General features: G+C 40.5%; 1 protein-coding gene across 4 annotated transcripts; it reads left to right on the plus strand.

The window, feature by feature from the left end:
- Positions 1–80: 80 nt before the first annotated feature.
- On the plus strand, positions 81–24,919 carry PCYT1B (phosphate cytidylyltransferase 1B, choline). 4 transcript variants are annotated; one of them, XM_081858906.1, is made up of 10 exons: positions 81–245; positions 2,907–3,124; positions 11,702–11,793; positions 15,495–15,594; positions 16,663–16,779; positions 17,936–18,087; positions 19,547–19,625; positions 20,303–20,445; positions 21,584–21,772; positions 23,325–24,919. In XM_081858906.1, the coding sequence occupies exons 3-10, from the start codon at positions 11,752–11,754 to the stop codon at positions 23,535–23,537; spliced, it is 1,035 nt and encodes a 344-aa protein (XP_081715032.1). In that variant the 5' UTR covers positions 81–245; positions 2,907–3,124; positions 11,702–11,751; the 3' UTR covers positions 23,538–24,919. The 4 variants fall into 4 exon arrangements, with proteins under 4 accessions (XP_081715032.1, XP_081715031.1, XP_081715030.1 ...); XM_081858905.1 differs by lacking the exon at positions 11,702–11,793 and having other exon boundaries at positions 81–308; XM_081858904.1 differs by lacking the exon at positions 11,702–11,793.
- Positions 24,920–25,691: the final 772 nt, after the last annotated feature.

Consider the following 25,691-nt stretch of genomic DNA (forward strand, 5'->3'; position numbering starts at 1 on the left):
CATCCGTCCTTCCTATTCCGCTTCAGGGTCGAAGGGAAAGAGCCATAAGAGTGGCTGAGCGGCACCTCGGCTGGCTGCTGCGGGGAGGCGGCGGGTTGGGGAGGAGGGAGGGAGGGAAGGAGGATGTGAATGCGCGCGCACGGCGACGGTGATGGAAAGCTGTGCATCGTTTCCTCCTTTGTACTTTCGTGCATTGCGAATGTGGTGGGATAAAAAGATACGGACAGGGGCGAATTATGGCTGCAGTATGTTTGCAAACCCTAGGTTACCTTGCTTCATGCCTAAAAGAGGCAACTAGTTTTGTAAATGTAATTAATGTCATTTCTTGCGCATCTTTGGACTTTTACTTCCCATGCTTGGAACGGGTTTGAATTTTTAGCTTTAAAGACTAAAATTTTGACTCTTATTTGGTTTATTTTTTACCTGCCGATGCGTTGCTTGAATTGTGGTGATTTTATTATTTGTTTGTGGCAAGGGTGCCCATGTTTCCTTTAAATAATGTTTGGATGCTTGCATTACATAATGTAAATAATAAGTCTGGTAGAGCCTATTGCAGGGGCTTATCTATAACTTCTGTTATATATAGTTATATAGCAATTCTTGCTGCTAATTATTTCTAGCATAACTTAATGTGAAAATGGTTTTACAGTACAGTATGTGTTACTAGTCCAGCTCTACATGCACACTATACCTTTAAAGCACATTCAAAGCACATTCGTTCCCTCAAAGAATTATAGGCACTGTGGTTTATCCCTCACCAGTACAATTCCCAGTAACTCTGAACAAACTACAATACCCAGAATTATTTGGGTCTGGGGAATGTGTTTTTAAAATATAGTCAGTGTGTATGCAACCTCATTAGGCCACTGTAAACAAGACAATGGCTTTCTTTCTCAAGAAAAGTGGCAGGTTCAACGAGGTTATTTCCATCTAAATGGGTTAAACCTCCATTCCTGTGTGACACAGTCCCAATTCTCCCCACACTCCTAAGTGTTTCTAATTTTAATAATAATAATAGACTAAACAAGCACATACATGCACCTGCATATTTAACATTTTGCTGCTTTTTCCTGGTGCTTTCACATTTGCCACCATAGGCTCCTTTGCGAGGAAGGGCAGGGTAGAAATTTAATTTTAAAAATACTTATGGAACTGTATCATACTGAGTTGGACAATGGCCAGTGTTGCCTGCTCTTGACTGCAGCGGTAAGAGGTCTTTCCCATCACCTGCTATTTGATCTTTTTAACCGGAGCTGCTAGGAGTTGAACCTCAGACACAGAAACCTGCCATATGAGTCAGATCATTGGTTATCCAGCTCAATACTCCCTACCCTGACTGGCAGTGGCTCTCCAGGGTCTGACTCAACCCTACCTAGAGATGCTGAGAACTGAACCTGTGACCTTCTGTATGAAAAGCAGGTGCTCTGCCACTGAGCTACAGGCTTCCTTTCTGAAAGCTTCTACATGTACACTTCCACTGTGCTATAGACATTGCCTACTGTAAATAAGGGACATGGGTGGCACTGTGGGTTAAACCACTGAGCCTAGGACTTGCCGATCAGAAGGTCGGAGGTTTGAATCCCCGCGACAGGGTGAGCTCCCACCACTCGGTCCCTGCTCCTGCCCACCTAGCAGTTCGAAAGCACATCAAAGTGCAAGTAGATAAATAGGTACCACTCCAGCAGGAAGGTAAACGGCGTTTCCGTGCGCTGCTCTGGTTCGTCAGAAGCGGCTTAGTCATGTTGGCCACATGACTCCCACGCTGGCTCCCTCAGCCAATAAAGTGAGATGAGCGCCACAACCCCAGAGTCGGTCACGACTGAACCTAATGGTCAGGGGTCCTTACTGTAAATAAGGACATCCATCTCAATTCTGTGCTTGTTGGGGAAGTTGACAGGAAAGCCTTAGACATCTTGATAATTATTTAGTGCATTTAGATCTGGACATGAATTGCTTTGTCTTTGCTGTTTTAAGGTTGTTTTTTATACAGTATACAGTATTATGCTTAGATGGTTGGGGTGAGGTTTTACACTGGCTCTGTGATTTTATGTTATTTGTATTGAGGTTGTCTTATGGATTGCATTGTATTTGCATAATTTATAGATTTCTGTAAACTCCCTTGGGAACTTTGATCAGTGGGTTGTTCTAGAAATGGCACAAATACATAAATGTTCACTCAGAAGCAACATATGCAACTTATGCTTAAGCTTGCAGCTTTTGTCACAAATAATACAGTATTAGCTAGACTGGGGGCGCTGTCATGAAGACCCATAACACATATCAATGAAGTAGGCCATTCTTTAATAGAATTCATGACCCCATTTTAATACTGGGGGACTGAGGCAGAGAGACAGCACATTCAAGGCCATGTGATAGCTGCCCACATTTTGCAGGTCAAAGTTTGTTGTTAACAAGCTTAGTAAAAGTCTCATTTAGATCTTGCTCCATAGCCACTCAACCTCCTATGCAAACCTTTTAATTATTTTTGTGTATAAAATACGACATTGGAGTATTGAACCACACTCCTCTGCTCTTGCCAACTAAAATGTTTTTCTCATTCAATCAACACCAGAATGTTAACCAATGACACAGTTAATTTTACAAACTGAAACTGTTGCCATAGCTCCAGTTCAGCTTAAAAGAATAGCCTTTTTATCCTGGTTCTAAAGTTGTTTGTGCAACATAATGATTTCTTTCCTACAACTTTAATTCAAAATAACCATGCTAGTTCCTCTCACTGTATAACTCCAGTTGAATCTCAATGGATTTTGCTTGGGTTTAAGTGCATATAAATGTTCAAAGGCTTGAGAAGGAGAAAAACTGCATGCAGACTTGGGTCATCATATTGTAAATAGTCTTATCACCAGCAGCTTATGCTGACATGATCTTTAATCCTCATCATACAGAACAGCTTGGCATAACCTTTGTCCACTTCTTTGAGGAGGAGAAAAAACACCCTGACGTTTTATCAGGTGACTCAGAACAACTTTAAACATGCTCAGTTTGTAAGTGAAAACCTTAGAAAGCAAAGTGAAAGAGAAGCACATTAGTAAGAATGGTGGGCCATCAAAAACGCAAAATAGAAGGAGCTGCAGCAATTCATTCCTACAAATGTCAGCGAAAGGTGAGTGATGCTTTTATTTCTCTCTGCTAAAAATAAATCAATCATACATGTAATTATAAAATCAGATAATTACTCATAAACAAGATTTTATTTATTTTAACATTTATAAGCTGTACGTTTTGCCAAAAATGACTTGTGAAGTAGCAACGTAAAGATGCACATCTTTATTGATATATATTACAGCAAATACTGCTTTAGGGTCTTAGACCACGATGACTGATTTCCACCACCACCTCTCAAAAGGGTGTACATATAATTTGAGGATATAGTATATTGCAAGCTAAGGCACCAAAGTAAAGAGTGAGACAGTAGTTTAAATGTACAAAACTTAGTAGAAAAGTTACGATTGCATTGTGGTAAACAGTCTGCAGTGGGTGATGTGACATCCCTTATTTCTTCAATATTCTTGTATGCCAGTATGACTTAGTAAGCAAATTTTAGCACTTGCATTAAAAATTGGCATGGCTGCCAGATGCCCAATGTGTCATGGGCCCCATGGAGACTTCTTGTTAGGGCTGGGCAGAGGGGCAGGAATAATGGGATCAAAGTGTGAAGCTGGATCCTGGGAAGGGACCCAGCTGTCTGGAAGGTTCTGAACTGGGTACTGAAGAGGCGCAGAGTGGATTGTCAGGGAAGATCTCTACTTTGGTCATCAGACATCCAAAGTACAGTGACAGAGCGACTTGACTTGATGCAGCACTGCCTTCTGCCTGCAAACTGCTTCCCACCCCTAGTGGGGCACCTGAGGCTAGATCAGACAATGAGCCAATCTTGTCATTTCCACCTCCATTTGCAAGGATGCAGCAAAGGCAGTCCCAGCAAACCCATCCTGTATTCATAACAGTGTCTGCTTGCTTGCCCAGTCCTATGGCTTGGGATGGCAACTGCAGGAATGAATGTGCCCACCCTGCTTTTCAGAAAAGGCATATATGGATGGGGTATCAAGTTTTTGGACATTGCCTTAGCTTATGCCTAACTCCACTGTGAACTTCTGAACCACGTAGCCAGATATATGGTTAAGCACTGAAGTAAATTTTGCAATAAAGCCTTTGGCAGCCACCAAGCTATGACCATGTGTGGGAGCCAGAACACAATCAAATACTTTTTTTCAGGGGAGAAGCACCTGTTTGTTGTTTTATTGTGGTCATTCCTAGCTAAATACACGATGCTGCTGACTTCCTCACAAGGGTGTTGTTGTAAAGGATACTTAATACGATTTCTGTTTACTTAATGTAATATGTTTCCATCTCATTTTTCTATGCAACTATATTCAAAGTGGCTAGCAATGACTCCAAACACTAAAACTATAAAATCATAATCTAAAACCACAAGAATGCAAGTTTTAAAAATACCATATCAGAGTCACAAAAAAGAAAACACTTGGAAAACAGCACCAGAATAGCCCAGTGAAAAATATGTCATTTCAGCAGTATCTATTAAAACCCAAAAGTCTGCATAAGCTGGTGAGTCTTAAGACCTGAAGGTAGAAAGAGAGAATATGATGGATCTCCCCAAGAATGGCATACCACAATTGTATATAAACTTAAATAAGGTGCTATGACCATTCCAAAGTATTATATAATTGCTAAATATCATCATCACCAATAATACATTAGCTACAAGAATATGTTGCAGTTTGTCATATTTTTCCAACAACAAATTTTTGAGTAATGGGGCAGTTTGATTTCCCTGCAACATAAATGCTTTATTCATGCAGTGACTGAAAACTCTTGAGTAAAAAGGCTTTTATACAACAGAAAATCATTGGGAATTATTCGCGTTTAGTTTGCAAAAGATTTCAGCCTTAATGATAAGACAAAAATAAGTAAAATACTGGTCCTGATCCCCCCCCCATATGGTGAATTTTGGTGAAGTTTTGTTACACTGTTTTGATTTGTTTCGTTACCCCTACATCTCACAAACTCTGAACTTCCTCCATAGTCCATTTTATATGCCCTTTTTTGCTTTCTCTTCTGGCTTTCCCCCCTTCTCCTCTGCATAAAGCCATCCTCTTTGTCTGAAGTGACATTTAAATAATACAGCTTATCTGTAAAGCTTTAGCTATGAGTCATTCTGCTACAGTTGGTTTAGCTTCCATTTCACCAAGGATGTTGTTTTTAATTATGTTGCTAGAGTCAAAGCAACTTCCACAACTAAAAGTACTTTCAGAGATCTGTTTCCACTGGTACCCAAAGCTCCAGACAGGAAGCAAAAGTTCCCCCTAGGAAAATGCCATCTAGTACTGGATATTGACTGTGCCAGCAGTGGTTCATGCAGATCCTGCCAGTACATTTGCACTAGCAACAATAAGCATAATCAGCCCCATATGGATTGTGGGTGTTAGTCACTGCCTGGAAGTGCTTTGAGTTGCCTTTTTACTTTGTTGCAAAAGCTTAACATTTATCATGGCCTGGTATTAAGACTGAAATATCAACTGCTCAGAGAAGTCAGATCGACTCACCGCCCTTTCCTAAGTAGAGCCCTCCATCTTGGTTCCTGCACACCATACACTAAAACCTGGTGAAATACCACTGCCCTCTTAGGAGTGGACCTCAGGCTCTTCCAGTGAACAGAAGAAACCTTTACCAACTTGGGAAGTGTTATTCAACCAAATCACTACTATTCTAGCCTTCACCTCCTGGAAGGAGCTAGTGTCTGAAGAGCAGGACACGGGTCCTTAAAGATGTACTCACTTAAGGTCACTTAAGGGGATGGAGCTCCCAGAAAGACACAGCTGGCTTGGCTATAAAACCCTGACAGTTGCTCCAGGCTAGAGCTGAGGTCATGTCTGTAACCTTAGTTGGGAAATTGCTGGCCATGGTCCTGAACTCACACCAAGAATCTGTGGGCCAATACCTGCAATTATGTCTAGAGTGCTGGACCTGCCCTGTTTCAGATCAGTGCCAGCTTTGTGTCCTCTTGCTTGTGCTGTTGGATCTCTGGGATGATAGAATATTTCATGGCTCAGGAGAATTCCATAGGTGGCTTTGTATTATATCTTGTAATAAATAAATAAATATGGGTCTTTGAAGGGTATGAGTCCTGTAAGTCATGTGATGTGAATTGGACACAAAAGATGGTCAAAACAACCATCTACTAGATTGTCCACTTATCAGACACATACCTGGAGCTCTACAAGTGCTACATGAAATTGCATGAACTGTCATAGATATCTAAGTAGATATGTGGAAAGAAGGCAAAACCCCAAATACACTTCAGGTGTCTCTTATTTTTGTGATATATCGGTTATCCAGAATGCAGCTTCCATACCTATAAGTGCCATCTGTTAGAACTGGATACCATGACAGAGTTCTTCAGGCCCTAGTTTGTTTAATGTCTGTACTTCACTTGTTGCTCACCAGTTGCAGCCTGATTGGGATTAGCAAGCCTCCAGGAAATGCTAGCTCAGTTTTGCATCCGAAGTTTAGGTAGGCTGCTGGTTTAGATACACAGGCTGCTCTCTCTTTTTGTTTGGCTCTCTCTCTTCATGAAACACACTCTTTCTTTCTGGCCTACCTCAAAGTTTCCGCTTGCCTGCCTATCTGTGCTTGAGAACAGGAACTACATCCAACTGACTGTTGACTGGAGTATATAATGACATGAAAGCTTTGGGATTTGCTTGGGACTACATATGGACATGCCTTAGTTTGATTTCTTGGGCTATCTAGGGCTCATGGTTCTGGATGGATTCTTGCAAACACACCACAATTTCAAACATCTAAAGCAGTCATAATTTATTCAGTGGTATTTGTGAGCATGACAGATTTTAAAAATAAGTGGCACACAGCTACTGTATATTGCTTAGTAAACAATTCAGCTACTGAAGTGTGGATGATATTAGGAGTATGAACTGAGGACTGGCTACACAAGACCCTGCCTTATACTGAATCAGATCACTAGTCCATGTAGCTCAATATTGTTCATACAATCTCCAAGGTTACAGATGAGATCTTTTCCAGCTCTTCTACCTGGATATGCTGGAAATTAAGCTTGTGACCTTCTGAATGCAAAACATTTATTGTATTAGTGTAGGCCTTCTATGGAGTTCAAGTTACATGTAAAAATAAAAATAATCATACATAATAATAATCACATGAATACTATTTATCTGAGGAGCTGTCCTTTCAGTACCTCAACACCGCTGATATTTGTACACACAAATGTAAATTTTTCTGTGTCAAGACTGCATTATTTTGCCAAGTTTGATCTGGACTGTTGAGTGATCTAGCTCATAATTTCCCAAACGCTAAAAGGTCTTTGGGAAGGAAATCATATTAGAATATTGTGCCTGGACATGAAATCATTCATCAGATCAGTTTAACATGTCAGCATTCAAAGGAAAAGTCCACCCATGTTGATTTAACTATGTAAAAACTGTGTGAGAGTTGGCCTGATAAGAGGGTCAGCTTACTTACTGAGAGGTGGTTGTAAGTAATCTGTTTTGCCTCACCATGCTGATTGTTAGTACTGGTCTGGAATGTGCAAAATCCTAAATTAGATGTATGTATATACTGGGCATTTTTTGCATCCAAATGTGTATGAGCAATTAGCACATTTAATTCAGGAAAAATAAAGCAGGTCATGCATCCAAACGCGTACGGAAATAGAATATTAAGTCTTAAACCAATATTCTTCAGATAAATAAAGACTGCTTTTTGTTTTTGCAAAATCAGAAAAGATATAGCCATGTAGATATATATTTTGCAATAAAGCTTTGAAGGAGATTTGTATAATGCATAAATACATCTGTGTTTGTACCAAAAACTACAAAAGCACCATATAAAGAGGGGTGAGGGAGAGAGATGTTCTGCTGGCATTCCTATCAGCCCGCCTCCCAGTATATATCACATAACTCAGTTAAAGTGGTACTATGATGACAGGAACCAACCAGAAAGCACCATGCAAATCAGAATACTGTATCCTGTACCAGCTGCTCTGTTGCTAGCTGGTTGTTATAGTGATAAACTGAGGCCTTGCCTCTTGGCTTCTCCTTGAAAGAAAAACCTTTAATTTCTCGAGGGAAGGAAAAGAAGTGAAGGGGGAGAAGGCGGGGGAGAGAATTACATGAGAAAGGAAAACATTATCTGACTGAGAAGAGAATAGCAGAGAGGGCATCACCGCAAGCAGCATTCACTGGCCATGCCAGTGCTTGCAACTAATGCTGAGTCAGAAACAGGTATCCCAACATCCCTTTCTAATGAGCTTCCTTCAGAAACCATGGAGGAGATAGAACACACATGTCCTCAGCCTCGACTGGTAAGTAAGAGACAAAAGGATACATTTATTTGAGCTCTTTGTCATATTAGGATGTAATGAAATCAGTACTTTATAGCCTGAATAGAAATTAGAAAACAGCTTCATCCATTTTAGCTCTTTGTGTTTATTGTCTATATTGTGAAAATGTGCATTACAAAGTATTAATTATATCTACTGCATTAAGAAAGACAATTTAGGGATTGTTGCATGTTTCTCTCTTTCAACTGAGTGTCTTGAGCTATGCAAAAATAAAATTAAAAAATGGTGCTTTCCCCATCCCTTTGTTAGGTTCAGATTGCAACAGAACTCTTCCTTTACTCCTTGCCTGTTCTTTGCCTTTCTGCTGATTTAAAAAATGAAATGGCAGGGAAGAAGGGATTTAATCATCAAAAAAGCAAAAACTGCCTTTTAGAGAAACACTGGAAAAGAATGTAAGAGATCTCACTTTTTGTTTTGGTTTTCAGGGATTCCAGTGTGCACAAAATGGATGATATTACTTTCAAGCAGTTGAGAGCATATGAGTTGGGACAGTAGCATTAGGAGAAAATCTGCATTTCTTCAGTAATTAATCTATAGAAACTGTGTTTGTAAGGAAGCTAGCTGCATATAGAATTAAGCATCCCTTCCTCACTGCATGGAGGCTGTTCTGAATTAGACCAGCACCCACTTTGAATATTTTCATTACCATTGTTTCACATATACATTTTGTATCAATCAAAAATTTTCTCAGATTTTTTATAGGGGGGGAATAAAGAGTTCAGCTTGGTGATTCTCTGAAGTTGTTCATTGCATAAGTTATGCTTGAGATACTATAAGAGCTACTATGAAAGGTTTGCATTGTAAGAGATGAGTGCACTAGCAGATTATAATTAGGAAGGGTAAAGAAATGGCCTCTGATGTGTGTGAATAGGATTGGGTTTACTTCCAAAAGTAAGTAAGCTACACTACTAGGCCAACTTACCTGGGAGTCAGTGATGGGTATTCTGTGATGGGTACATGAAAAGGATATCTAGCTTAATCCTAACCACGCCGCAGCAATCTAATACGAAGTACCCTGGGGGCTGCATACTGTTTTCCATAGCGATAAATACTTTCCCCATTTTCGTTTCCTAAAAAGTAGTTTAATCACTCCCATCACTGCCTCCTGAGATAGCAAAACTCAGGCAGCCAATTTGCCAAGCTGTCACTGTGACGTAGGCAGTAGTTTAATACTTTCCCATGGAGACTATTTAACACTGAGATGGAATAATAACTTTGATTTTTACCAGTGTTTAAACAATCATTTAATGCTTACATTCAACTTTCTATTTTAGACGCTATTAAAATTCCATAATAATTTATGAACATGACTTAAATTAACTTTTTAATAGGGATGAGTTGGTTTTTTTTAAAAAAAATGTTTTGTTTAAAGCATGGAGATGGTTACAGACATTTTGCATTGAATCGTGCTTATGATAACTGTTAAAGAGTTTCCTGTTGAAACCTCATGCACAACAAAAAATATCCTGGAATATATTAGAATTCCATTATCAGACAAGAAGAATGAAAATAATATATTTATTTATTTATTTATTGTTTCTTTATATCCTGCCTTTCCTGCAAGGAGCTCAAGGTGGCATACATAGTTCTCCCTGTCCCCATTTTATCCTTACAACAACTCTATGATGTAGATTAGGCCAAGAGAAGTTGACTGGTCCAAAATTACCAAGTGAGCTTCATGGCTGAGTGTGGATTTGAGCCAGGTCTAGTGTGAACTTGGTACTTGCATATGCATTTTGCCTATTGTTGTAGCATTCATCTGGGAATATTTATTGCTTCAAGAACTATATTAATATTACCAGAGTTTGTTTTCAATTTCCACAGCGTTTTGAATGAAAGACAGGAGTGACACTGTGTGAATCAAGATTTATGGAACACTTAAACTTCTAAAATAAGCATATGGTGGGACTGTACGTATTCCTATCCATAATCTAAGTCCTGCATGACATAAATGTGCTGTTAGCAAGGGTCAAGAAAATACAGCTTTCATTTGGTCAGGATTCAGCATAAAACATTTATTGAAGTGCTGGAGAATAAATAGGACAATGCAGGAAATGACTTTGTACATATATTGGAGTTGTTTGATTGAAATTACCCCACATGAAAATTGCGGTCTGTGTTTGAAACCTCAAAATATAGACAACATAGAGAACTAGTAGGATTCTGGAAGAGTTCCCATGCCAACTGATTCTGGGCCCCTAAACTCAAAAGGATCAGAAAATTACAAGGCTCCCTCCCCTCCCTGCTCACTGTCTACAGGAGCAGATGGCCTACAATAACCCTAACAGATAAAAAAAGAATTAGAAAACAAATAAGGAATACAGAATTGTATATACTCTTTCCGTCTAATGTTAGATTCAGTTTAAAAACTGCAACCCCCACCATCTATTACAACTGGCCCTTCCTGGGAAGTGAAATCCAGCATTTAGTCTTCACACCAGCTCTAGTGGTCCTGGGGATATGTATATAAGAATATTTAGATGGTTGCCAGAGAAACACTAAAGTTGTGAGCTTTATTCAATTATGTTGGTTTCACATGGAAGTGCTTTCACACAAGCAGTTTGCCACACAAAATCTGAGGGGGCATAGTCACAAGAGAAAGCCACACCCCATGACAGAGGTAGCTAATGTGGTGGACAGCAGCTCCCATACAGCCCAACAACATCTGGAGGACACAGTGATAGCTATTCCTGTCCTATGAATTTCAGAACATTTGAACTGGCCTCTGGGAGCATGGAAGTTTATAGGCAATGCGCTAACAAAGTACTTCATTATCAGTCGTGTAGTTAGTTATTTAACAAAATTTACATACCACTTACAAAAGACCAGATCCAGGCACTTTTGGAAGAAACTGATTTTCTGGATCCATTTCAGTCAGGGTTTAGGCCTGGTTTTGGCAGAGAAACTGCTTTGGTCAACCTGTGTGATGACCTCTGTTGAGAAAGAGACAAGGGAAATGTCCTTGTTAATTCTTCTCAACCTCTCAGCGGCTTTTGATACCATTGACCATGGTATCCTTCTGGAGCGACTGTCTGAACTAGGGGTGGGCAGCATCGCTTTGTGGTGGTCCCAGTCCTACTAGGATGGTCGTTCCCAGAGGGTGTTGCTTGGGGAATGCTTTTCAGCCTCATGGAACCTTCACTGTGGGGTTCCGCAGGGCTCAGTCCTACACATTGTTTAACATCTACATGAAACCGCTGGGTGGGGTTATCTGGAGGTTTGGAGGACGTTGTCAGCTGTATGCTGATGACACTCAGCTCTATTTCTCTTTTACATCTGCAGGTGAGGCAGTGGAAGTGCTGAACCAGGGTCTTGCCTCAGTAATAGACTAGATGAGAGCCAACAAACTGAAACTCAATCCAGATAAAACTGAGGTACTGTTAGTGGGTGGTTCCCTACACCAGATGGGTGGGAGATCACCTGCTCTTGATGGGGTTACACTTCCTCTGAAGGAGCAGGTTTGTAGCTTGGGGTACTCCTGGATCCCTTGCTATCACTCAAAGGTGGCATGGGAACTCATGGAGTTATCGGAACCCCAAGCTGTCTGAAGGCAATTCTACATAGTGAAGTTTTTTAAAAAAAAATGTTTATTTTTTATGTTTTTATATATGTTGAAAGCTGCCCGGAGTGGCTGGGGCAACCCAGTAAAATGTGTGGGATGCGGGTGGCGCTGTGGTCTAAACCACAGAGCCTAGGGCTTGCCAATCATAAGATTGGCGGTTCAAATCCCCGCAACAGGGTGAGCTCCCGTTGTTCAGTTCCAGCTCCTGCCCACCTAGCAGTTCGAAAGGACATCAAGAGCAAGTAGATTAATAGGTACCGCTCCGCCGGGAAGATAAACGGCGTTTCCATGCACTGCTCTGGTTCGCCAGAAGCAGCTTAGTCATGCTGACCACAGGACCCGGAATAAAACTTTGAAGCTAAAGGCTTGAAGACTATTCCCTCTGATAAGCTGTAATGCTAGCATAAACTGTTCAGTGTGTGGCAAAGGAAGGCTTTTCAGAATTCCCAAGCATCCATAATCAAAAAGCTTTCCCTATTCTACCAAGCAAGGAGAGAGATGCAAGAGTGGGGGTGGGGGGGGCAGAGAAACGACTAAAAAAAGGTCTATTTTCTTTAGGTTATCTCCCAGGAAACAGCCTTTTACTAGCTAGGTCAAGATTATCATCTTCTAGGCGTGGGACCATAGCCATTATTGTTTTAACATCTCTACCTTCCTCTTTATCCCAGCGTGAACCACATTGGACTGGATGTTGTGTAACTTGACCTTGCTTAGAAATAAAAAGGCAGTTTAGCACTCAACTATTACAAAGACACAAGGGGGAAAGACAGTGATTAGAAAATATAGGAAAGAGCCCAGACTGTATGGTCATGTATAATAAAAAAGAAACACTGTGCTCCATGGTCAGTTTCCACAAAACCCAACCCTTAAAGTTTGATTTAAGTGTACATTGCACATCAGAAGTAGTAGTACTAGGTATATGTAACAGATTTGACACGCTTAAAAATCCCTTTAATGTTACTTTCCCCACATGTTTATGTAACAGATAGCAGTAGTAATGAACAAGATGTTTTCTTTGCCCTAATTATTCAATTCTCTTTTATGGCTCTCAAGACTTTTAAAGAGCAGTTAAAGGAGATGATATGACACCAGAGCTCCGGAATAGCAGAAATATTTTAGTGCACGGAAAGACTAGCTCTTCTCATCTGGACCATAGATTTTATTGGGATTAAAAGCTAAACACATTTGAGGAAAATCACATGGTACAGTGCTCCTGGTTCACGTCATCTAAAAATGCAGAATGTCTAGAGTGACCCGCCTCATTTTTTATCAGAAAATGATATCCCTTCTTAAGCAGCTATTTAGGCCCAATGGAAAGGCTCCCAGAAGTCAATGTAGAGTTGAAATATCAAGTCTAGAATGGGATGTATCTGGTTCTTGTTAAGAAAGCTTTCTGTTCCTAAAGGACTGCTTTGAAAACATAAGCAAGAAAAATTGTGATTTTCTATAGTAAATCACACCCCAAACAGGAAGGATCAATGGCTCTTGTAATCCTTCTCTTGTCTGAAAGAACAGTAGCAATTATTTTCATTTGTGTTGCCACAAAGTTGGTTACCTTGTCTGGAGCTCTCTAGGACAAAATCATATTGAGAAAAAGGGTGTGGACTCTTGAAGAGGATGTGTGTATGGGCAAGCCCAGTTTATTCCCAGTCCCTGTTGGGCAGAACTGTTGGTTTTTCTGGGCAGCAAATTCACCCATCAAAGCATATCTCCAAATTAACAAGAAATAGGGGAGAGCATTGATGGTTAAGACACATCCTCTGCTGTTAACCTTCTAGAAAGGTTTTTTGGTGTTACAAGGAGCTCCAGGCACAAGAAGGGGAATAGAAAATATTGGTTGTGCAAGCTGCCTTCTGTTGACACTGCCATTGGACACAACCAGCAGCAGAGCATATGCTCACACTGCCCAGGGGGGGTGCGCTCCTGAGGGGGGCTTGGTGCAGAGGGTGCCCTCCCAGGCGTGGGATAGCATGTTTCCGAGCACAGTTCAAAGTGTTGGTGCTGACCTTTAAAGCCCTAAACAGCCTCGGTCCAGTATACCTGAAGGAACGTCTCCACCCCCATCGTTCTGCCCGGACACTGAGTTCCAGTGCCGAGGGCCTTCTGGCGGTTCCCTCGTTGCGAGAAGTGAGGTTACAGGGAACCAGACAGAGGGCCTTCTCGGTAGTGGCACCCGCCCTGTGGAAAACCCTCCCACCAGATGTCAAAGAGAAATACAACTACCAGACTTTTAGAAGACATCTGAAGGCAGCCCTGTTTAGGGAAGCTTTTAATGTTTAACAGACTATTGTATTTTAATATTTTGTTGGAAGCCGCCCAGAGTGGCTGGGGAAACCCAGCCAGATGGATGGGGTATAAATAATACATTGTTGTTGTTGTTGTTGTTGTTGTTTTGTTGTTATTGCCACTTGGGGGCCTGGAGCAGTGCGCGTGCCCTGAAGCCAGGGGCGGAGCGAGCCGCCCATGGTGGACATTTGGTGTGCTGCCTGCCCGTGACTCCCAAGCCTCCCCCAAGCTGTCCAAACAAAGGAGGAAGGAGGGAATGCCGCCGGCAAAACGGCACAGTTCCCCACCTTACCCCAACAGCTCTGGCTAGTCTTGAGAGTCGAGGACGGGCAGTGGGTCAAATGTCACCCCCCTCAGTGAGGGCACTCGGGGAGGTCCTCCCCCACCTCCCCCCTTCCTATGCCCCCGGACACAACCCTTAATATTTGTCTCTAACAAGACCTTAAATCAGAGCTTTCCAAACTGTGTGTCACGACACATGATTAGTGTGTCAGCTGCAGTGTGTAGGTGTGTCACACAAACACTCCCCACACTCCTCCCAGGACTGGAAAGGGGTTAGTTTAACCCCGGTTTGCTAGTAAAACTGAATTACTGTATTGCAAAATGATGCATGTCTAAAAAGTGTATAACTAACATGAAAAGTTTGAAAAGCTCTGCCTTAAATGGTGCCCTCCAGATGCTGTTGGATTACAACTCCCATCATTCTTGTTCATTGGCCATGCCGTCTGGGGCTGATAGGTATTGTAGTCCAGCAACATCTGAAGGCTACCCCCTTGGTTACCCATGCCTTAAAATCCTTGGCTGTTAGTTTTGTTTTGTTCTTTTAAAGCTATGTTCAGAAATACTCTGCTGTGTAGCGTACCTCTGAAAGATGCCAGTCTTACTATATTGACAGCTGTACAGAAGAAGCAAACATGGGGAAAATATCTATTGTAACCAGCATCCTAAGAATGAAGCCTCTCTTGCTCACAGCCTGAAGTGAGTGAGACAGTGACTTGAAATTGGCATGCATACTTCCAAAAGCTGGACTAAAAACGAACTCCTTCTAGGAAGTTAAAAAATATATATGCAATTCTCTTCAAGACTGAAACAACATACTTTGTTCCCATATCAAGTGCTTCTGTGTGATGACAATGAGCAAAAAGGTCATGCACAGAGCAATAATTAACAATATGTTTTGGTCCACCCCACCCCACCCTACCCTGGTCTACCCTTCCCTCTGTCTAGACTTTGTCTGCACCAGCTCCATTTGCAGGTGATACAAGCTGCCAGTGCAAAGCTCCCCATGAGAAGCTAACTATTGCTCAGGCCCGCCTTGGAACACCAGGTGAGTCTTCTGGATTTATGAAATATAATTCAATTTCATGGAATACAGCTTCGATACTTGCCCTTGCAGGTTGATTAAGAGTTTTACAGGAAAAACGTAAAAGATGTTTATTTCATTGCTTAGTTGTTTATTTAATTGTTTAGTCAATTGCTGCACATGCTTTTTATTGTACCTGTGTTAAAGTAAAAAAAAAAAAGTGAAAGGTGATATATTTGTAAGTGCTGACAACCTCAGCTGAATTTTGTGACTGTCTTTAGGTAGAAAAAGAGGTTTGGATCTAATATTTTTCAGTCCATTATACTGTATTTTCAGGAGAGTTAAGCACAGTTTTCTTTTCATGGACAAGGAAGAAAGTTTGCTACGCGTAGATCACGTACATTAGAAGAAGAAGTGGGATATAGATATAGATATAGATAGATATAAATGTATTTCCCATGCTTCCAACTTGTACCAGTGAAAACTGACAGTCGCAATATTGGTCTGGAATTGTCAGTGTGTGAATGCTGACATTAATCTAATATGAGATAGTCATTATAATGTATGCATTTGTCTGTTCGTAGATTACAGAGAGTACATTTGTATAGACAGAGCATATGGACAGTGGGGAATAAAATTTGATCCTATCATAAAATGTTAGGGTGAAAGGGAGCAACTTCTATCTTATCTAGAAACTCACTAAGCAGCAGTGACATGCTGATATTAAAGCAAACCACCAAATATCCGAAATCTTCTACAAGGAAGCATTATTGTTAGTTATTTAAAAATATATATATATCTGTATATACTTCACATCTTAGGAGAGTTCTGCATTTTAGCTCTGCTATACACATATGGTCCAATGATGTACACATAACTTACGTAAATTATTCAGACTGGTAGCTTATTTCTGCATTGCTGCTGTTCTTTTGTCCTAATCTGGACTAATTCACCAAATCTGGGAGTAGCGGTGCTTGAATGTACCCATTTTTTATTTTGAATATATGTAGCCATCAATACCTCACAGTAGTCTGACACAGATTTGAGGTACAGTTCTGCTTTGACCTGGACATTGTTTCCTTGCCCCCACAGTGGACAGACCTGTCAGAGTCTATGCAGATGGAATATTCGACCTCTTCCATGCTGGCCATGCTAGAGCTCTTATGCAAGCCAAAACTCTGTTTCCTAATAGCTACTTGTTGGTAGGAGGTAAGGCCAGCATTTGAACAAATATTATCATTGGGTTGATCATATCTGTGGTGCAGTCTTTATGAGCATGCTCAGGAGGTTGCTAGTTTGAACCCACCCAGAGGCAAAACACTGTGAAACAGCAGGAGGAGGAAGCTACTGCCCACATGTTGCACTTTTGAGCTTCCCTTAGGCATCTGTCTAGCCACTGTGAGAAATGGGATTTTGAACCTTATGCCTTTGATCTGATCTCTATATGTATATTGAATTCTGCCCCAATGCAAGTACATTATTGGCTGTGGATGTACGGTAGTTAATCTCAGATCTGATGGGAATGAAATCAGGAATAATTTTAAATTAAGATTTAATCAAGAATCAGTTTCTGATTCTTCTTTCTTAAATCTCATAGAACTATCATGATAGCATGATGTGCACTGAAAACCATCTTATCCAAGCTTCTGTGCTGGGGCATAATACCACTTTGTTCACCAATTGCTGGCGTTGAAGGACGTCAGTACTTGTAGTGGAAAGGAAGCTAAGAGACCCATAAATATATCTCAAACTGAGCCTCAGATGGCTAAGTGAGTTTTAGAAAAGTCTAATTACAGCAGAAAAGACACGTGGAGCTGTTACGGATAGCAAATTACAATAGACCTGCTTCTTAAGCAGGGATTACCGGTACATTCCTGGGAAACCAAAACTGAATATAGTCAAAACACACTTAGTGCAATGGTGGGTGGGTGGGATTTCCAAAGTCTCCCCCCCCATGCCCTCCCCCTTCTGCCCCATTTTTTATTTATTTTGCAAAGCGCTTAAAGCTGAATGAGCACAAGTTAAGTGCACTTAAGCATGCTGGCCTACTGTACATGGTGCATGTAATCAGAGAATCTGATTCTTTTCCAGTTGTGCTGCCAGATAATTTGAACTGCAGCCCAATCGCCTTTGATTAGCCTGTATCAAGGCACAGAGTTGATGCAACCATCTCTCGTTACATCTTCTTTGTAACATCTATTTGGGGGGTTGTTTTGTTTTAATTTCACAGTCATGAACAAGTATGATTTAGTTTGACAATTTAATTGAGAAAAGACAGCTTTGAAGAATTTCTAACCAAACAGGAGTACTACATTTTACAGAGCCTGTGTTGTTCTGTTCTGATTTTTTCATGTGTGTATGTCAGTTTGCAGTGATGATCTAACCCACGAGTTTAAAGGCTTCACTGTAATGAATGAAGCAGAGAGGTATGAGGCCCTCAGACACTGCCGCTACGTTGATGAAGTAATCAGAGATGCTCCGTGGACACTCACACCGGAGTTTCTGGAAAAACATAAGGTGCCTTTCTCTCCTTGTTCAACAGATGAGGAAGGGCGGGGGGAAGCTTAATGAGGTTGCTGACTTTTGTTTAGAATATGAATCTGGCATGCATATAAAGCATGCCACTCTTCTGAACTGGGCCATTTCCCTCTTTCTCTTAGTTCCTTTCTGGCTCAAACTGTAATCCAAGCTAGAAATTAATTCCCACTCCTCTTTGACCCCCCATACTTGGCTGTGGCAATGGCAGCAGCAGCAAGGGATGTCTTTCCTCCCCTCTACTTTCCTTGAGATGCTACTATGGTGGTGATGCAGGTGCTAAGGTTGGGAGGAATCCTCATTTTCTCAGGGGGCATTTCAAGTGCATGCGAAGGGAGCAGGAAATGAGACCTCACTCTCTTTCTGTCACCACCAAACAAAGAAAGAAATAAAAAAATAACAAAAGAAAAAGAAGCAGAACCAGATAGATAAGTGGATTGAGGGCTCATTGGGGGCAGGAAAAGCAATTGAGACCCCATCACACTCCCTTGTTTTACAAGGAGCAGTGTTTGGCACAAATTTAAACATGCATACATTTAAAACTTCTGATCTATTTAAAGTCATGGGGTTATTAAAATTGATTTGCTGTAGGTATTTTAGTACATAAATTTGGGATTGCTTCAAACAGCGTAGTCTAACGACTCAAGAGCTTGATGTGCAAAGTTACCCATGTACACCAAGTGCACCGGCTTAAATGTTACTCCTACTGTAGCACATCCAAGAAAATTTGGAAAATTTCCAGTACTCAGTTGAATGACAAGACTAACTACCTGGCCTTAACTAATACAGAATGCTTTTGCACTAAAAACACTGCTCAACAATAACAATAGATCATGGCCAATAATGTTTCCGTAGGTGGTCACTCCACGTTTTTGGAATAGCCCCAATTTAGTGGCGGCTTTGCATTTTCAAGCAAGCACTCTCAGATATTGTGAAATACTTTTCCTTCAGCAAGTTCACTGATTTTAACATAATAGCTAACTGAGGCATGGGAAACCTGTGGCCATCCAAGTGTTGTTCGACTGCAACCCCCATCATCCCTGACCACTGGCCATGCTGGTTGGGGCTGATGGGAGTTGCAGTCCAACACCCACCTGGAGAGTGAAAAATGTCTCATTGCTGAGCTAATCTGTGCAAGTGATAGGATGTGTGGAAGTGACTGTAGCCAGCTTCAGGTTCCTTATTGGTATCACACAAATATAAAGCATTTCTCTAAAAGAAAGGTTCATAATTAAACCATAATCTCATGTGCTACATATTAATCACAACCACCAATTAACAATAGCCTAAAATGTCTTAGGTTATTACTGCAATGCATATTTCTTTAAGTTCATAGGAAAGCTGGTAAAAGCAAGTAAATAAGTTATGCTTTAAAATTAACAACCAAGCCTTTATCAAGGGTCAACCTAATTTCATTTCTTCATTTTTCCATGTATTCCAGATTGATTTTGTAGCCCATGATGACATTCCATATTCTTCTGCTGGTTCAGATGATGTTTACAAGCATATAAAGGAAGCAGGTGGGTGCCAGTTTATGCTTTCACTATGTGTTTTTAAAGTGGGCAACCTTTTTTAGACTGAGGGCCACATTCCCTTCTGGGCCACATTCCAGGGGCCACAGAGGCTAGAGGATAAAGTAGGCAGAGCAAAAAGGGTAAATTGTGCCCTTGAACAGTAGGCTAGTTTCTACACAGAGTCTTCTGAATTTTATGTGAGACAGTGAACTCACACTGCATCCTCTTAAGGAGAATTGGAATCTTTCCACTATCTTTATTGGGGTCAGTATTGATCCCAAGAGAACAAATTAAGTTCCCATGTGATGACAGAAATCTCTTTAATTTAAGTTGTTATCAGCACGATTAACAGTGCCAAAGAGCAAAGTATTTAAAGTTCCATCCCTGAGCTTTGTAGAGGACACTGCTCAGGTTGTTGTACCAAGATTTGCCTTACTGGAGAACAGAAGATTAGAAATAAGCAAATTATTACTTGTCCTTTTGATTGCTCAAGAATTCAAGGAAATTCAGTAAACAAACAAACAAACAAATATATGATGTCCCGAATTGGGCAGATAGTTTGGCAAGTATTTAAATAAAAATAAAAAAATCAAGGGCCAGAAAGAGGCCATTCTTAAACAAATGATTCTTATATGAAAGTTGGAGGTTAATCATTGCTCTTTTCCTTTTTCCTTTCTAATCAGGAATGTTTGTACCAACTCAGAGAACTGAGGGCATATCAACTTCAGATATTATTACAAGAATTGTACGTGATTATGATGTTTATGCCCGTCGCAACCTCCAGAGGGGATACACCGCTAAGGAATTGAATGTCAGCTTTATTAATGTAAGTACATTGGTCTCTTAAGTCATGCTCAACATCGAAATTGGATTATAACCCACCTCCTGCCCAGAAGAGGGACATGCCAGAACAGGGACAAGGTCTAGGAAGCTCATATATATACACTCAGCTCTTCATCAGCCCAATGTCTACAGTCAGCCGTCACTCTAGACTGAGAAAACTGAATGCAAGTACCAAATTCTATCCACTAAACTAAGACACAACACCTTCCATTTGTTCCACCTACCCAAAGCTCCTCACACAGTTCTGCCTTTCCTATCAGCCAAGATAGCTAAATGGAACCTCCATGTTCAGAATCAGTATGCCTCTGAATACCTGATTCTGGTGGGAAACAGCATGCTGTTGCCCTCATGCCCATCATGCAAGCTTCTCAGGCATATTTGCCTGGCCACTGTTGCTTAATAAAAGATGAAATTATTTATAGTGTTTCCAAACAGCTTTGCTATTAAAATACTCAGAAGTATCAAAAAACTAAAGCCATGTGTGTTTAATAAGCACAAAGGATTAAAAAGAGCACAGCAGCAGTGAACAGAATGAAAGACCTGACCAGTATCAAAGATAAACAGTAGCCTGGTTCACGCATAAAGTTAAGCAATGGATTGTGTAGCCACAAGTTGTCCCACAGACTAATAAATAAATTGTAGGTTGTTTTTTCAAAGTTCAGTTTCCTTCCGAGCTTCTCTTGCCTTATGCCTTTGGGTGAGCATCTGGAGTAGCAAAAGATGGTAGTCCTCCATTGCATGTGGAGACACCCAACAGACATGCAATTGGAGTGTAGTTCAATACTGTCCATGACAGCATCCTCCACTACACCTAAAGCCAGCAGGTTGGCTCAGGTTGAGATTCTTACTTAAAGTACTATGTTGCACTAGTCACCCCATCATGCCTCTGCTATACTAGCCATCTACCCAACAGCTGCAGTGCTGGACTCATAAAGAGGACAAAGAGGCCACAATTTCAAAACAGGCTGCATGTAATAAATGGGTGCCTACTGGAGACAGATAACAGTTATTCCCTTCTCCATCAATGTGATGGTTTCTGTCTGTACCCTCTATAATCTGGAGCAATATAGTCTTGAACTAGCAGGACCTGGAACAAAATTATTTATTTTCATGTTTACCAGGAGAAGAAATACCGCTTTCAGAACCAGGTGGACAAAATGAAAGAAAAAGTGAAGAATGTGGAAGAAAAGTCGAAAGAGTTTGTGAACCGGGTGGAAGAAAGAAGTCATGATCTCATTCAGAAATGGGAAGAGAAGTCTAGAGAATTTATTGGGAACTTTTTAGAGCTGTTTGGGCCGGACGGAGCTTGGGTACATACTCTAAACTGTGCTTTATATTTACTTCCATCTCTGTAAATATCAGTGGAGGCTACAGCAAGTTGCAGCAGGATTTACAACAGACTGGTTTTGCAAATTCTGTGCACTGTAAATATTAATATTAGGAAAACATACCTGATACACGTTAGGAAAAGTTTATAGTCTTTTTTCAGAGGCAGTGTGTAGTTAATTTGGACTTGGAAGATTTGAATAATATAGCCATAGATAAGCCACAGTGCTTTAGCCACAGCTTGTAAATCAGTAAAGTGGGACCCATTAAATCGTATGAACATTTGAAGCTACCCTTTGTGTTGCCGGACCATTGATCAATCTAGTCTGGCTAGGTTGACCAAGTTTCTGACTTTTATCGAGGAAAGTCCTCTGCTTGAAGGGGTGCCCACTCCAAGTCCAGTGTAATGATAATGAAACCATGAGAACAGCAGCACTAAAATTGCCCATCATCTGTTAGCACCTGGACAGCAGACCGAGAAAGGGCACAGCTCGCCCAGTCAGTCTTTCTCACTATTTAAATTAAGCAATTAATTTTAAATTAAATTAAATTAAAAATTAAATTTGCACTATATAGGCTTTGTGTTGTGTTATGTCTTCTTTTTTGGTGTTGTGCAAGAAATCACAAAGTCCAGCATCTATTCTGCTTATGACTTTTAAAAGTCTTGGGCCTTTTACCCAATATCATTTTAATGGGATACAAGGAATTAAACCTGGGATCCTACTTCTGCAAAGCATGCCCTTTGCCATCATTTTTTTTTTTTTTTTTTTTTTAGGATTCAAAAAGCACTTTGCACACTAAAAGCTGCTATGTAAAGCACTAAGACTGGTCCTAAGGAGGTGCAGTTGTAGTGTATGACTGCACACTGACTTATAGACTGAAAGTTCAAAGAGGAAACAATTTTTGTTTCTTGTGTGATTGAGAGTGGCAGCAACGACAGAGCAAGGAACTAGAAGCAATTTTACATGACGGCCTTTGTAGTGCCAAGCCACATAAAATTATCCACTGAAGAGTGAAATCAGAGGTGGCATTGTTCTAAAGAAAAGCTTAATGACAGTAAAGCCCATGTGTCCTGGGGGAGGGGGGAAATTAAGTCCATGTCAGCAACTGCAAAAGGTGAGCTTTTTCATGATAACTTGCTATTACTGTCAAAATTGTTATTAACATTAATTTTCCATATCAGACATTGCTTTCAGTGTTGACATTGCATGTACAGGAATAGTTCCAAGCGTGCTAACTTCTCAGACCAGCAATGTGCATCCATTAATATGCTATTATTATAATAACTATTAGTGAAATAATACGTTCTGTGCCCACATACAATTTCTAGAAGTTAGGCAAGGAGCGCACAGTCCACTTAAAATAAAAACGCCTATAAATTGTTCCAGTACTGTTTTGCTTCTATTTCCCCAAATTAGTTCGTAGTAGTCTCTATAGCTGTAATTCCCAAGCTTGGTGCAAGAACACACCAATCTGCTGCTAGTGTGCTGAAAGAAAGAAAGAAAATACTTATTTTCCTCTCTGTTTGCTTTCCAGAAGCAGATGTTTCAAGAGCGGAGTGGGCGCATGCTTCAAGCCTTGTCTCCAAGGCAAAGCCCCACAAGCAGTCCAACACGAGGGCGTTCCCCATCACGGTCTCCATCTCCCCCTTACCCCTGGCTCTTCAGAAAGGCTTCACCTCCTTCCTCTCCAAAAGCCGCCTCAGCATCCATTAGCAGCATGAGTGAAGGAGATGAAGATGAAAAGTAAAAAAGGAAAGATCAAGGTAATGAGTAAAAAGAGGAGGGAGGAACCACAATTGGTCCCACTAATTCAAAAGTCAAGTGGAAAGAATAAAGGGGTAAATGAGGTGTGAGATGTTTCTTGAAAGGGAAGTGGCACCACACAGATAATGGAGCACAGAAGATCTCAGCTACAGCACAGATATTTGCTGAAGAGGGAACTGCCAGACCAACAGCACACAATGAAAGGATATGCAAACATTTGACTCATTTCTTAACAATTATCAACACTTCATTGTGCTGTTGCAGTTGTTGTTGCCTGAGCACCTTGAAGAGTTATGGGAAATCCGGCACTGAAGGGGAACCATGCGTCGTTTCAGACAAACAAAGCTGGTATATGGTATTAAGAGGCATTCCCTTTGGCTACACAAGATGCATCAACATTTGAACTCCATTGCGCATTTGCTAAAAGCTGAATTTTTGAAAATGAAGTACTGTCTGGAAACTGCAAAAGCTCCCACAATGCAAACAAGGGAGAACAATAAACTCCCCAATCAAACCATGTTTATAGAACTTAACCTGTCTTTCACAATGGACATACTTTGAATCTTTTAAGTTTGTTGAATGTTGCTTGTTGAGCAGGCTTTTCTGTAGGGCCAGTTTATTTTAATGTGAACACAAATTGTTTGGTCATCTCTTACTATGTTTTACTAATGCACCCAAAACTAATTTTCTTTTCTTTTCTTTTTTGTAAGAGTTTCCTTCCTGATGTTTGAGAAAGCTATTTCATATCTGGGGAATTTTATTTATTTTTGATTAATCTATAAAAAGGCCAATGTCCAGGCTAGCACCCAGTCATCTGGTATCCGCAGGGTTGATTTTAAAATTATTTTCTCAAATAAGACTGTGAGTAGAAACTGAACAAGTTAACTGTTAAGAGGTCAGCCTCACGGGATTGTCTGAAATGCTTTTTCATTCTGGCTAAATGTTTTAATGTGTAAATACCCATGGGAATCCAATAGAAAAAAAGATTACATTAGAACTGCCTCTTCATTACAGATCTTTGTAAAATTGGAAGGTTTTAACAGTTCCACAGTGAATTATGCATACAACTACATTTTATTCTATCCTATGCATGAATCAGTTTTTAAAAGAAAATAAAACATGCCCCCTATTTTATGCTCAAGATTTATTCAGCAAATAGGTATTCAGAAGAACATATATATATATTCCCTATATAAAGCCAGCCCATACCTTTATAACCTCCCTACAATAACTTCTGAAACATCTGCCACCAGCCTTTCTGAGTTCCTCCCCTGTTAAAAAGTGATATTACAAAGAGAATGACATTGTTTGTGTTCCTACAGCAGGCCTACATAATCTGTGACCCATTAAACTGAATGTAGTCTACTGACCATGTATCAGACCTTCTGTAAACCTCCTGGGTTTGCTTCCTTTTCCCGAAATGCAGGGGAATTGTTAGGCAGGTGACAAATAACAATATGTAGCTGGTTATGTTTAAGTTGTGCCCTACAGATAAATGAACTGAAGAACAACAAATAACCAGCTGGTCCAACCCATCATTCTCTCAGGATTTATCTACACAATAGATCTATAGGACAAGAAGAATAAAATAACAATGCTGCACCAAGGAAAAATATATGTCAGAAAATACATATCAGTTGTGAACAGTTGTAAACTTTCTGTGTAACCATATGCCTGAATATCACATGCTACTGTTGAATCCCATTTCATTTACTTGTGGAATCAAATATCTGATATTAGTGTTATGTCTCTCTCCCATACAAGATAATGTAGATGTTCAACCACAGTCACTGGCATGTATGAGAAATAGTTGCAGTTTTTATCTGACTATATGCAACTGTCCACACTGAACATATGCAGTGTGTATGTGTAGTGCACTGCAGTGCCCCCTAGTACAACTAGAGCCACAGCTCTTCAGTATACTTGCACTAAGGCCTTATAGCTGTTCTTCAGCCTAGAGTCTCCAGATGTTGTTGGACTACAAATCCTATCATCCCAAGACAGCTTAACCAATGAGTAAGGATGAGAGCAGTTGTAGTCCAACAACATCTAAGGTTGAAGAACACCTCCAACAGCTATTTGAAGTCATGTCATGAAAAGCCATACTTGTTTGTTGAACACTCTAAAGCAAAGCATT

This window comes from Podarcis erhardii, assembly GCF_964252035.2.
Source record: "Podarcis erhardii genome assembly, chromosome: 4".
Taxonomy (NCBI): Eukaryota; Metazoa; Chordata; class Lepidosauria; order Squamata; family Lacertidae; genus Podarcis; species Podarcis erhardii.

Bases quoted from the DNA above. Each gene is read 5' to 3' on its own strand.
- PCYT1B (XM_081858903.1), top strand. From the start codon at position 8,264: ATGCCAGTGCTTGCAACTAATGCTGAGTCAGAAACAGGTATCCCAACA. The intron at 15,595-16,662 runs GTGAGTCTTCTG...TTGCCCCCACAG, and splicing joins GGCCCGCCTTGGAACACCAG to TGGACAGACCTGTCAGAGTC. The intron at 16,780-17,935 runs GTAAGGCCAGCA...TGTGTATGTCAG, and splicing joins TAGCTACTTGTTGGTAGGAG to TTTGCAGTGATGATCTAACC.